The 13988-nt window shown below is 55.3% G+C and overlaps 1 protein-coding gene across 4 annotated transcripts in view; it reads right to left on the bottom strand.

Moving 5' to 3' along the window:
• The window catches only part of ARHGAP26 (Rho GTPase activating protein 26), a 119772-nt gene that overhangs the window by 16410 nt on the left and 89374 nt on the right, over window positions 1-13988 (bottom strand). For all 4 annotated transcript variants that reach the window (XM_082771543.1, XM_082771545.1, XM_082771544.1 and 1 more), the window contains exon 20: window positions 9011-9164. In XM_082771543.1, coding sequence (XP_082627669.1) covers window positions 9011-9164 — 154 coding nt within the window. The remainder of the gene's footprint in view (window positions 1-9010; window positions 9165-13988) is intronic.

The raw sequence follows: 13988 nt of genomic DNA, 5'->3' as shown, positions 1-13988 counted from the left end.
CTCCTCAGGGACAGCTCTGCTTGACTGAGAAGAAAATTGCTCAAACAAAAGCCCCAGAGATGCCATTCAGAGAGACGGTCCCCAAGTGGCTGACAGGAAGGCAGGATGAGGGTGGGACCCGCCCCGGTGCCTTCTGCACCTCCAGTTGCCATTATTCTTCGCGAATATAAACAACGGCAGCAGAAGAAAGCGGAGCCACAAAAGCCTCTGCAAAACAACTGCGAGCGAGCACGAGAGAGGAACTGCAGAGGTCACGCAGGTTAAGGGCTCGTTTCTCCCCCCCGGATGGAGGACGGACGGACGGACGGGCGGACACGGCACGGCAGCCGCCTGCCCCTGTCCCCGGGTGGCTGCCACCCTTGTGGTGTGTCCCCAGGCACGGGCAGTGACCCGCAGCCAGCCCCGAGCCGCAGCCCCGAGCCAGCCCGTGCCCGCGGCGATGTGCGGGCGTTCCCCCTGCCGGCCCCTGCCCGTTTTGACCTCAATCTGTGTTTCCTTTTTTCATTTTGGAGCCATCGCGCAGCCTGCAGCTCCTGACCTCTGCCCGTCCTTCTGAAGCAGCACGGGGTAATTAATAAATGGAAAATGCAGCCTGAGATCACGAAGCGCGTTGGTTCCGCGCTTCGCTTACATCGTTTGACCAAAGGGATTATTTCAGAAATATTCTGACCTGTCTGCCTGACCCGAGAAACAAAGAAGGAAACAAAAGCTCAGAACTTCCCGGCCGGTCGCTGCTCCGAGGCTCAGCCTCTCCCACGGCCCCACACTGCAGCACTGGGGGCACGGGGAGCTCCCCCCCAACCTCAGAGGGCTTTGAGAAGCACAAGAGGAGCAAACAACTCGGAGGCACTCAGCAGCACGTGCACCTTTCTGCCCACCTGCAGGCAGCAGGATGAGCACAGCTTCCAGTGCCCAAGCTCGGAGCCCAGGGCTACCGGGGCTTTGCAGCAAATGCAGGATTTGTTTGTACAGTCGCAGCAGGAGGCTGCAGGAGGTAGTGCAGAGGGTGGAAAAGGGGAAGAGGCCTTCGATGTGGATGTTCCTGATGGCTCCCAGAGCCCTAAGAGGATCAGGACACGCTGACCAGGGCAGCACCACCCTGCGCAGAGCCCTGGACCTCCCCGTGTCGCTGCCCCTGGGGGCCTGCGTGCAAACCTGCGGGGCACGACCCTCTCAGCACACGTTTTGCTCCCTATTACCCCGAGCAGAAGCACCCAGCTGACAGGGATGTCAAATCTTTTTGCCAAGTCAGCCAGATACTATCTGATGAGCACACCATCGCTACCAACCATCGTCATTCCCTTTCCAAAGGTGTGAAAATGCAGCAGTGACTAACACGCATCTCCCAAGCAAGACTGGCCGGTTTCGCTGCACCCCGGCGACTCACCCGACACCCGTGTGGGGATTAGTGACTTCGGTGACTTCAGACATTTTCCTAGCCTGAAACCGAACACCCCGAGCAGCTGCCATTCCAGCGCCGGTGCGGTAGGGGTGGGATTGCGTTTGGGCTGCAGGTCGCAGCGCAGCACGCAGGGCACGGGGAAGAGCTGCTGCTGGCCTCTTTTTGGCCAGCTAGGCACCCGACGTAGCATACCCCCCTTATCTGTAAAAAAAACAAACAAAAAACAACAAACGAAACTAAAACGCAGCTGAGCACTCTAAGAGCCTCAGCTGGGAAGGCAGAAATGACAGCATTTGTGGCAGCAGCGGACAGACATGAGGACTGTCACCCCTAACCACGGGTTACCGCTGCACCCACGGGAAATATCTGCTGTGACAGGGCTGCGCCGGCTCACAAACCTTTTAAGGCTCTGTGGTTTATCGGAAATAACCCCATTCTCGTGGGCAGTTTTCTCCCACCTCACGCCTTCAGCTGGCTCAGAGGCAGGGCTCTGGGGCCGCGGCGCTCGCTCAGCCCTCGCACACAGCCCCTGCTCCGCGGCCTCGTCAGGCGCTGCTCGGAAAACGAAACAGCCCTGGCTCACAGCTCCTCTGCTGCGAAGGAAATAAAAGCTGTAAAGAGTTCCCGGGCATTCACAGCCGGCGAGTACCTCCCCGTGCTCTCTGTGCTCCTTCTGGGGGGTCCTGCCACAAATAAAGGCAGGCTCTCCTCGCTGCCAGCTTCACACGGCATCCCGAAAACGAGTTTTCCTCCTCGGAGCGGCGCCGGCCTCCGCTGCCCTTCACACCTGGCTGGTCTCAGTGCTGGCAGTGGGGTGGCACGGCTCCCAGGGGAGGCAGGATTTGTTCTGACAATAGCTTGACTAATGAAGCACAGCACAGAACGAGTTCACTTCTCTCCTGTTACTGACATCTTCACAAAAGTTAAAACTAATCCAACCCCCCCAGCCCCTATTTTTGCTGCCTTCTGCCCAAGCGGAGCTGCTGAATAAGGCTGCGTCACGTTTATGTGGTTATTTTTCAGAGTGGAAAAAGTGACATCAATTCTGCAAGGACCCAGCAGCATTTACAGATCCATTTACTTCTTGGGTGTTTTTGCTTACGTGTGTTACAAGTGGTAATTGCGAGGCTGTTTGCATTGTTAGGAGGTTATTTATTCCTGCACGTCCCACCTTACGCCCTTCAATACGCCCATGATGCTCCTGGCTCTCAGGCCTTTCGTTTTTGGGAAGGGAAGGAGAAATGTAGTTCAAGTTTTAACTGGGACGCCTAATGAAGATTTATTCTGGTCTTGTAAATCAGAAGCACATGGGAGTAGCTTCTCCTCCTTACACTGACTGGGCTATTTTTTTCATGACCACTGGACCTCAGATCTGCTCCTCATTTCTTTCCATATCCACGGAGGGCAAGAAATCGCCATACTTGGTCAATCAGAAAATAAAATAAAATGCAAACAGACATGTGACGACTAAATCCAAGTTTCCCAAAGCTATCATCTCCCTAAGGCCGGAGTCCCCAGGGCAATGAAGGTACGGGATCGCTCGGCCACCGCACCTCCCCAGGGCACGCTCCTACGGGGCCCTAACGCAGGAACTCATCCGCACGCCCTGCTCAGTCCAACCCCACGGACAGCAGCTCTGTTGGGGAAACCACCCCAGGAGAAACCCCAGTGCCCTGAATGACCTCAAAAACCCGCTGCCCGTAGGTCCTTTAGAAACAAGCGAGCGAGAAAATAAGCACAATTATTCCATTTTGAGGGCGCAGCAGACTACGCTTCCTTCATCAAGTAATTTTTCTTTCAACGTTCATTATTTTTGGCTTGGTTCGCACATAAAAAGCCGATTCCAGGAGCAATTGGTAAAGGCCTTGATATTGTGAAGGGAGCTCTGTAATTATCACCCCGACACAACCCGAGTGCACGCAGACAGGCACGCGAACCCTAGAAGGGATGTGAAAGGTGCCAAGCCCTGAACTCCAAAGCTGAGGAGCAAGGCAGCAGCTGCAAAGTGCTCACAAAGCCCCCCTTTGGCTGCGTGGGACAGCCACCCCTGGGGGACAGCCACCCCTGGGGGACAGCCACCCCTGGGGGACAGCCCCAGCACGGATCCCCCGAGGGAAAGCACGAAGGATTCACGGATGCCCTGCCTGGGCACGAGGGCCTCGAGGCAACTCCAATTCTGGCGTTTCCTTGTGCGTGCAGCCAAGTTCCCAGCCCAGGGGATCCCGTCCCGTGCCCTGCTGTGCAGATGCCTTCTCAGGTTTTTCGACAAGCAAAGCAAAGCCAGGAGGATCCTCCTGCGGGCAGGGCTGAGCCTCCTGAGGCCGAGGCAAGGAGGCTGCTGGCTGCGCCTCCCCCGAGCTCCGTGCCTGGTATTTTTGGAGCCATCCCCGCACGCAACCGGCAGCGCCGTCCCGCCCCACAGAAAAATGTGTATTTTTGCGCCTGCTCTGCGCAGGTAAAACCTCCTGCCACACCTCCTGCGACTCCCCCCGGCTCTAATCGCCGCAGTTCCTGCTCGTCAGGCTTCCTGGCTTCCCCCAGGCTCTCCCCAGGGCCCCCAGTCCCACGCTCAGCCTCCACCCTCACCCGCCGGCAGCCCCAGCCGCAGCCTCCGCTCCCTGTGTGGGGGTCCTAAGCCAAGGGGGCTTCTCCAGGGCTCTCCCGATTCACCAGGCAGCATTTTTGAGCAGCCAGCCTTGCTTTGGAGACCTCGTGTTTGGCTGCTGCAGCCGGGCTCGCCCTGCGCTGCCATGCCAGCAGACAGGGGGCTGGCGTGGGAGGGATGCCCAGCACAGCCGAGGCGCGTGAGGACAGCCTCTCCCTGCCCCCCCGCCAGAAATGGCTGGAGCTGCGGTGTCCCTCCGAAAGGACAGCCTCACGGAGCTGCTAAAATTAGCCCTGAGATTGAATTGCCCTGTCACCACTCGGAGAGCCAGGGAGCCACGTGCTGCTTGCGGTGCTCCAAGGAGAGCACCGGGCACGGCATGGCACAGCACGGCATGGCATGGCATGGCACGGCACAGCACGGTCCCCCCGGGGCTGGGGATGAAGGAGGGGCACTGCTGCAGTGGCTGTGGGATGCCTGGGGCCAGGGCGAGCACCACCTGGGCTAGCTGCGAGTTCCTGGTGCTCTCCCACCCGCTCCGACCATCCTGCCTGTGAGCTTGGGATGCAAATCTCCCCTTCTGAGAGAAGGCAGAAGCCTCCTGGACATCGTTTGCATGCTCCTACTTCTGAGCAGGCCGACAACTTCATGAAGTCGTGATGTAAAAATCCAGCCCATCTAGTTACAGGGTGAAAAGTCGCCTGGCCTCACCCCACCTTCACCACTGTCACGCACAAGAAGAAATTAGGATGAGAGAGCAGACCGAAACCCTCGCTGCTCCATCCAGCGCACATCTCCGGCATGCATCACCAGGCCACCAGAGCAAGGTGCTGGCTTTTAAGGATTTAAAAATAAAAAAACGTTCTTAAGTCTTATGTACTCTGTGATCACACAGTGTTTGAATACTTTCCCCGTTTCAGCTGAAGCATCTATCCGTGCTAGAAATACAGGCTTTTCTGGCTTTTGTTTTGTCATGTTTCCTAAGGAAGAAGTTCTCTGCAATGGCGAGGGTAAAGAAAATCAGTGCCTATTTAAAAGAATTTTTTTCAAATCCCCATGTGGGGCGTTGGTGGCAGCAGACAGCCAGCTCTGGTCCCTCGTGCCCGCGGCCGCAGCGACAGCTCCTGGCAGGGGACAGCAGCCCTGCTGACTCACCAGAACAACTCCCGCCCAGAGCAGTTTTTCCATAAAAATAAAACCAGCCCTAATAAATAAACGCATTCCCATCGTAAAACCCTGATTGGTGCCTGGGAAGGAAGAGCCTTCGCCCTGCAGCAAAACAATTTCCCTCCTGGCTCGCGACGGAGGGCCAGGACTGAGGAAGGCAAACCTGGAAACGAGCGAGTTCCCCCGGCCAAAGGACGGCGGTGGCACGCAGAGCGCGTCCCATGCAGGCTGCTCGCACAGCACCCGGCACGGCCACCCGGCCCCGCTCACGTGCAGAGATCCGGGAGAGCAGCCGGAGCTGGGAGGGACCCCTGGGAGGATCTGAGGAGCAGGATTTGGGCTCGGCCCCGCGCGGAGCAGAGCTGAGCTACGCACCAGCATCTGCCAGAGAGCCGAGAAGCTTTGGAGACAAAGCTCAAACTTCTCTGCTTCCACAGACGGCATTCAAAACTCTAAGCATCACACACTGTAAGGTCACAGGGTGTATCGAATGTACCGGTGCTCACTGCGGCAAAACAAAAGCAAGGCATCCCCCAAACCTGCCGCCTTAATGTCTTTGCTCCAGCAAGCCTTGCGCTGAGAGCAGCAGGAGCTTCACAGCCTTTGACACAAACATTGGCAGCTCAGTGAGAAGCTTGAACTTCCAACCAACGCAGCCTCTCCTGGCAGCACCCCGAGAGCTTATGCAGACATTGAGTTGGGTGCCCTGGCGCCCTGAGGGGCTGGGTGCCCACCACGATGACACGAGGGCCAGAGATGTCGGTGACCAAAGGCACCAACCCCATCCATCTCCCAGCGGCAGAACAGAGCAAAAGGCCCTGGTGCACGATGGCCTGCATGGAAGTGTCTTTCGCTGGTGACTTCAGACACCAAAAAAAAAAAAAAAGAAAGAAATTAAATTCTGGTCTGGGTGAGTTTTTAATTTTCTGACCTTTGCTGTTGTCACATTAGGGAAGGAAGCACCAAATCCAGGATTCCTTTTTTACTGGTACTCTCAAAGAGTGCCTTGTTCAGAAAGAAATCCTTTTTTCTTTAAGGAAGGAAAGCGGGGCTTCCCGGCCTGCTCACACCTGGAATTTTACAGCTCCTCAGCTGCAGGGCTTGAATTCTTGAATTCTGCCAGCTCCGCGAGCTGCTGCAGCCATGGGCCGGGCAGCTCCTCCTGAGCGGGTCCCGAGATGGGACAGCCCTGGCCCACGGCCAAAATCTTACAGAAAATGGTGAAGAATGCAGGAAAAAAAACAAACTCCTGAAGCTGGGCTCAACGAGGGGTCTCACGGGACTGGCAGAGGGTTTGGCAGGGTTTTTGAAGGGGCGCGGAGAGCGAGGCACCCTGACACGCTCCCAACTCCTCATTGTGGGCCCGGTAATTACAGGGGAGCACTGGAAACCCTCGCACGGCAGTAACAGATAATAGCAGCCGACTCCAGCGTACAGAGCTGCCCAAGGCTTTGCAAAGCCGAAATTTCTCAGCTGGTTAAAGAAACAGGGACGGCTTTATGCAGGCATTATTTGTGCAGCGCCACAGGGCAGCAGCGACAACGCCGCCGGGACACTGGCACCATTCAGGCCGCGCGCCCCAACCCCGAGAGCGAAGCCCGTGCACAGCCACAGCTCCTGCCCAGACAGCACTCCTCCTCCTCTTCCTCCTCCTCCTCCTCCTCCTCGCCTCTGCCCATCAGCACCCACATGGGGCCGAGGAGCCCTGCACCTCCATGGGCCGGGCACAGGGATCAGCGCTGCCACCGCTCCGACCGCGGCTGGGAGTGACTCCAGTGACCACCCCAAGCACAGCAGAGCAACCCCAACCATCACCAACCCACAGCCCTGGTGTGGAACCAAACCCACTCGCGCCAAGCCCTTCCTTGTCTGAAAATGTGTGCTCCGAGCACGCCCGGCAGCCCCCCTGCACACGCTGCTCCCCCCGGTGCCCCCCAGACGCCGCGTGGGGGCTGAGCCCCATCAGCTGGCTCGAGCCGGCTGCAAATACACACGTGGAAACGATCTGGGTGTTTAACCACCCCAGCACTGCAGAGGAAATGCAGCAATCAAATTTTCATGGGACTACAAATTAGGTTAAAAGCAAATATTTAAAGACAAACTAATGCGTTTCAGCAAACATTAAAACCCAGCAGCACAGATAAGTATGGGAACAGCATGGGCTCGTGCGGAGCAGACGCAGGCTGATGGGTAAGCAGGCACAGAGGCTGAAGAGACATCTATACGTAGCATTAAGGGAAAATAAAATGAAGTCAAACACTTCATTTCTCATTGAAAGATTGGATTACAGACATTTGAGTTACATAATTGGGGTCATAGAGACGAAAACATTTGCTTTGAGGTATTCACTTCAGACTTACTTTTTAACCTTTAGCTCGACCTTGACTAAAAGCTTGCACATTTGTGTGTGTGTAATCACTGGATGTAAGGAAAAATGCCCAATGCCACAAACGTTGCCAGAGGCAGGAGTGCTGCCAGGGCTCCCCTGCTAGGCACCGCTTCACTTTGCACAAGTGTCAAGGCCCCTTATGGGTGGCAAGCAAATGGTTCTGCTCCAGTCTGCTCACGTAGCTCTGGGTGACAGCAGGACGCCTCCGCTCCCCAGAGCCCCACACGGCCTGAACTGGTTCATTCTGCTGCGCTTCTTTACGACTTTCTTTAAAAAATAAGTTATTAGGAAGAGCAACTCTTGGAATTTGAAAAACTGCAAATTTGGCAAACGATTCTTTAAAGTCACAACGAGACAAGTCAAATAATTTTCTTCCCTCGGAGGACAAATAAACTAAAAACATCCTGCTGGGGGCAACGGCATGTGACCGACCTCCAGGGCTTCCACCAGCAGCACGGGCACGAGACCCGCACATCCCAACTCAGTTCAGGGCACACAACTCACGGCCTGACCGTGGCTCCTGCCCTGCGGGCGCTGCTTTGCCCACCCAACACCCTGCTGGGTGGGCTCAGCTTACACGAGGTGGGCTGGGTTTGCACGCAGGGCTTTAGGGGCAGCAGTGTGATGGGAAAGAGATGGAGCTGGTGGGCGAAAGCCAGAGCCCTTCTCCGCCCGGGCACTGCCAACGTGCACCTACCTTCGCCTGTCCCAGCGCCGTGGGGATGAGCCCCCACTGAGGGGCACGGGCACTGCACCCCGGACCCCGAACCCATCCCCTGCCATCAACCAGAGGGACCACGGCCAGGGTCACCGGCCCACCCGGCACCGGCAGCGTGTCTGCTCTTGGCGTGTGCGGGAGGGGAGGGAGGTTCTGTGGGAAAATGCGGCGGGGCCCAGCAGGGCCGCGGCAGGAAGGAAATTCCCCGCAGCAGAGCGGCCACTGGTGCGAGGGCTCGGCTGTGTCAAGTCCAGGGGACTTCATAAATAACTCGGCCGTCCCCGGGGAGTCATTGCTAAGGTCGCTATTTTTTCCCTTGAACTTTCCAGATGAAGGAAGCAATAGCAGAAGCAATGGCACAGATTTGGCTGGAGATCAACTGTACTGACAACAGTCATAGGATTTAACTCAGAAGAAAAGTCCTTTGTGTTTGCTGGAGTTATCTCCAGATGGGTCAAGCAGTTCAAACAGCAACGCGGAGCCCTGCTTGAAAAATATCCCGCGTGCTCAAAATAACCCGGGCTGAGCTCACCAGCAGACCCAGCCCGCAGCCACTAATCCCACCACTTAGGCAGAGTTAAAAATGCAGGACACATGCTAGGCGCCCATTAAAAATTAAAACGTTAAATTGTTTTCTTCCACAAACTGCTGGGATTCAGAGTAAGAAACAGCCCTGATTAAAGATTAAGGACGGAGAGCCTATAAAACACTAATTACTACCGTACTTACAGTGAATTTGGCCTGTTGGGTTTAATTACTTCTAGTTCGAGATCACTTGAGTTCAGGTTGGGCTGGGGAGAGCTGTTGGAGTTGAGGAAGCTGTTTGCATTTGAAGATACGACGGATTCCAGGCTGGAGTTGATGATGCTGTTCCTGTTCTCCTCTGAAAAACACCGAAACCCAAGGACCATCAGACACCACACATAGCTGCTATTGCTTAAAAAAGAGCATACAGCTGCGAAGGCATATGGCATCCTATTAATAATCCCTGCCCTGCTGGAAGCAGGGCACTATCCCACCAGATCCCCAGCGGCAGGCAGCTAGCTTACGGCCACATTTTCTGTGTTTTACATCCATATACAATTATTACACCACTTCTTTTTTTTTATTGATGCAAATACATTTTAAATGAATGATATTTTAAAGAATTATTTTATCTTAAGGCATTAATATCTTACATTCCCAAAGATTTCCAAAGTGCTACATACCCTGAAAAAAATTAGAATGCAAACTATATACAGGAATGAATGTCTCTGTGACTGAAATCAGCAACTACAGGGCCGAACGTTTGTGTGAGAGGCTAGGATAACACTTCGGAAGGAGGAAAGGACAGATCACCCAGTGACAGTTTATCTCAGCACAGCAATGCTTCGGCCTAGGACGTGACAATAACTACTCTCAGCCTTCTCTGGCTGTGCCCAGCATCCCAGCACAGCCTTGTCACAGACGGGACTGAGGATGAAGGGGAAGGGCTCTCCCCTCCATTTCGTTGTAGCTGCTCTGAGCGCTCCCAGCTCCAGCCCCGTGGCTCAGCCCCGGCTCTGCACCAGCCCTGGCACAGCACCGCATGGACAGCGGCTGCACCGTGCCCACCAACACGGGGACACCTCCCTGCAGACTGCCTGGGGGTTTCCTGGAGTTTCTCATTCCCTTCATCATGCTCTGCTACGAGATCTTATCTGTGTAACTTCAGCACCGAGGTGTGGAAACACTACGCATCCCAAACCAACCTCTGCAGCACGGGTCCCCTCCTCAGCTCTGCGCTGAACTACCCCAAATCACATTAACTCCTTTTCATAAGGTGCCTTTTCCATACAAGCAGCGATTGTAGTTGTAACTGGGAGAAGCAATGATCATCACTGAAGGCAGGGAAAGCAGCTCTGTCGCAGAGAACTGCTCCTTTCCTGAAAGACAGGCACCTGCTGGGAAGCACACCGAGTGCTACCTTCACGAGAAATCTTCCAGAGAAATTATTTTTCCTGTGTACACCAATATGATCAAATTGCTACTGAAAAACACGAAGGAATAAAGAACCCCTCGTTCTCAATCCCTTCAAATTATACGTATATATACATCTGCTTGCATTAGAAGGCCAGCATGCAATACTCATCTACGTCCTGTGCATGTTTAAAGAAGGATAAACAGCAAGAGGAAGCCCTGAGCTATGCGGAGGGTTAAGCCTGAGCAGAGAGAAACCCCTCAGGTCTCTGTGCAATAGCCTGGAAGCTGTGCTGCCTCGGGGACAGGGGAACATGGCATTGTGTAAGCCCTTTGCCACCGTTTCAAAGAAAAAAGATTACAAGAGCCAAAGGTTCGTGGGTGCCAGGGCAAGGAGCAAAGTCTAACGCTCCTCGTCACGCTCGCTCCCCGGGGTCACCGAGTTCTCCTGGTTCCTGGGCAAAATCAGAGCGCTTGCGGGCAGCAAGAGGGCCCAAGCTCAGCCCAGGTGATCTTCCAAAGCTTACACAAAGCCAAGGGTGTGATATTCATGTCTACAGATGTAAACAGGTTCCTGAAATTGCACGTCATTAATCTTGATCTCCAACAAGCTGACAGGGGAGCAGGTATCTCCAACGCTTCTCTGTCCCCTCCGCTGTTCCCGTGATGCACCCAGCTGGATTTTTTTCCAGGCTGCCACCGTCTGTGGCGTTAAAGGAAAACACAGACCTCTCCAGCGATGAGTCACACAGCGGATCGAACAACGAGCCGTGCTTTCCCTAAACCACGTCAGAAAGGCTCACAAACAAGAGAGATTTCCCCGGAGTGCTGAATTTAAAGATATTTATTGGCCCATGGTTCCCGGGCAGCTCCAGCAGCAGGTATGGGAAGGCTGTGCAGGTGGAGGAGCCCAGCTCGTGGAGCTCCCTGCCTGCCCTGCCTCGGCTGGGGCAGCGATGAAGCACGGGGGTGCAGGATGGGTGGAAGGAGAGCACCAGCTTGCGCAGGGGCTGCATACAAGCCACACGGGGCAGCACGGTGTCTGGACACCAGACAGCAGGTCCCCGCACACCAGCATCTCCAAAACCATGCGTCTGAAGGAAAAAACATGCTTCTGAAGGTTGCTTTCAGCCCAGCACCTTGGGGAGCTCAGGGTGAGGCTGCACTGGGACAAACGAGCTGTTTCTGCGTGGCAGCACCACCGCCAGGAGCCGTGCACCACGTGCATCCCAAACACCACCCGTGCCCATCAACGGGGCTGAGGCAACATGCTCACGAGAAGCTTCTGCCCCCCAGTTGTGCTGAGGGAGGCGTAAACCCTTTGGGATGGAAAAGATCATCCAGAAGATAAGGAGAAGCAAGAGCGAAGAAAAGCAGAGGCTGGACTCTCCAAATGTTGACCGGGGGACAGAGCAGCCAGCAGATGAATAAGAGAGAAATCCACCTGCCAAAGGACCTAAAACCCCCCAAAAGGCCAATCCACCTCAGTCCTTGATCTTTGCACCCAGCAGTGCAGGTTTCCAGGCCGGTGTGTGCCTGGCAGCCCCTGGCTGTGCCGACCTCTCCGACACCGGCCCCGGCAGCGCAGAGCTGCGCCTGCAGCGCCTTCGGCCGCGACGTCCGCTTGTTTCCAAACATTTTCTGCCCAAGGCTGAAGTCCGAAAATAAGCTCTGTAAGCCTAACAAATCAGTGTCAATTGCCTGTGTAATCTCAGACGCAGCTACCAGCCAACATTGAATTAAAGTCGCTATCAGCCAAGGAACTGGAAGTGTTTCATCTGCAGAGGACGGGAGATGAATGGCAGAATCGGAAACCGTGCCTTTATTTTATTTCCTCCTTTTTAAGAGGCTGAGATTGTGTTTTGCTTCATGATTTTAACAGCTTAAGTGAAGGACTTTTTGCTGTGGTACTTAATTTGTCCTTAGAGCTCCGGGAGCAGGGCAGCCAAGCTGCCACAGCAGCGCCAGGGCAGAGGAGCCGCTCCGAAAACTGCCCATGCAGAGGTCCCAAATGCCAGGTGCCAGAGCAGCGACCCGTGGCTGGGAACCCAGCCCTGGGGCACCTCGATAACCCTTACAGGGACCACGGAAGGGATGACAAAAGCACCCTGCATAACAAAACACGAGCAAAGGGCCAAAACACCGCTGAGAAGGAAAACCTGATAAGGACCAAAGCGGTGCATTGTTGTGTTAGCCCCGCTTGTTGCACAATATCCACTCGGTTCCTGGGTCACACTTGACCCAGGTCAGTTGTGGGCAAAAATGTGAGCATTTAACAGCAAAATTATCTTTGTAATTATCTAATCTGCTCTCTTGCGTGATCCTGTGTGCTGAACATGATAACAAAGCGTTACGCACAGCTTTGTGTGATGAATCTCAGTGAAAGTTTCAGAAAGATATTGTACTCCAAAGAACAGATATCAAATAATGGAAAATTCACTGCCCCACTTATCTCCTTCTTAGGGCTAAATTGCCCTTGGTATTAAAAAATGTGCGCTCTGCTTTGGTTCTGGACATGCCTAGCTCCAACTGGGGCTCTCAGATCTCGCCGTGCCCCTGTTTCAGGGAGCAGAGTCCTGCGGCCGGTGCCCCTGCTGTGTTCAGGGCTGCTGAGCCCCCTCCACCTCTCCTGACACGGATTTTGGGGCAGGAGCACCCAGCTGCGCGCCCCTCCTGCGCGGAGCAGCTCTCCGTGGGGCGGGCAGAGCAGGCGGCTCAGGCACAGACCCCGGCCAGCAGCGAGTGAACCTCCGAGCACCAGCAGCACAGCTGCAAACACAGCTGGCGCTGGGAAGGCTCAGCGCCTGCCAAATAACCCCAGGCACCTTGCTGCATTTAAGGACGGTTCGGACAAATCCCGCCAGCCTGCATGGCTGGAAAGCTGCCCCCGCTCATCCCGTGATGCACGAGCGAGCCGCGCTCCCACAGCCCTCTCACCACCTTCCAGACCGTGAGCAGCTGTGGCCGGGAGCAGGAAGAACCGTGCTGCTTGGGAGCCCCAAAAGCAGGGCTCTTTCTGTGTCCCAGCTCTGGACAGGGGCAGCCTCTGCTGCTTCTCCTCGGCCGCCCTGGCTCCAGCCCCTGCCCCAGCCCTCGTGCTTCAGCCCACAAACACAGGAGACTGCAGACCGTCAGGAGGAAAGCTGAGAAAATATTGCTTCTCTTGAGGGTAAATAGCTACAGAAATAAATAAACGAACTCGGTTCCTCTTCCAGGCAAGCTGAGGACAGCACACGAAGGACCTGGCAGCCAGGTGACTCCAGCATCTACCACACATCTGCTGAGTTATCAGCAAATAAACTAATTAGGCTGAAATTTCCCCAAAGCAGATGCTGATATGCAGGGCTGCACTGACAGCTGGGGTACACGCCATTTCCAGCGTACATGTCGGTACCACCGCCGCCTCCTAAATCCACGCGTTATTACGACATCCTCCAAAATGGGAGTGCTTGGACCTTAATGGGAGCTCAGTCAGAGGCAGGGAAGCGCCAGTGTTTGGAGAGTCAGGAAAGCAAACAGCAGCCTCTCTGCTACAGCGAGGGGGCGAGGGGCTCACGCCAGCCTCGCGCTGCCCCCTCACCGCCCGCTGCCAGCCCGGCTCCTGCCCCTGCTGCAGCACTGGGGATGGCCGGGGACAGGGATGGCCGGGGACAGAACAAGGTGAGGCAGCAGCGTGGGAGGTGGGAGGGCACGCTGACTGCTTCACCTAAGTGTCTGGAGCCAATTAGTGACAGGACTGGAAAGACGATCTCCAGCATTTTTCAACTGC

The sequence above is a fragment of the Aythya marila genome, assembly GCF_965140915.1.
Source record: "Aythya marila genome assembly, chromosome: 14".
Classification (NCBI taxonomy): Eukaryota; Metazoa; Chordata; class Aves; order Anseriformes; family Anatidae; genus Aythya; species Aythya marila.
Note: the sequence above shows the minus strand (reverse complement) of the source record. Positions and strands in the feature narration are given on the sequence as shown.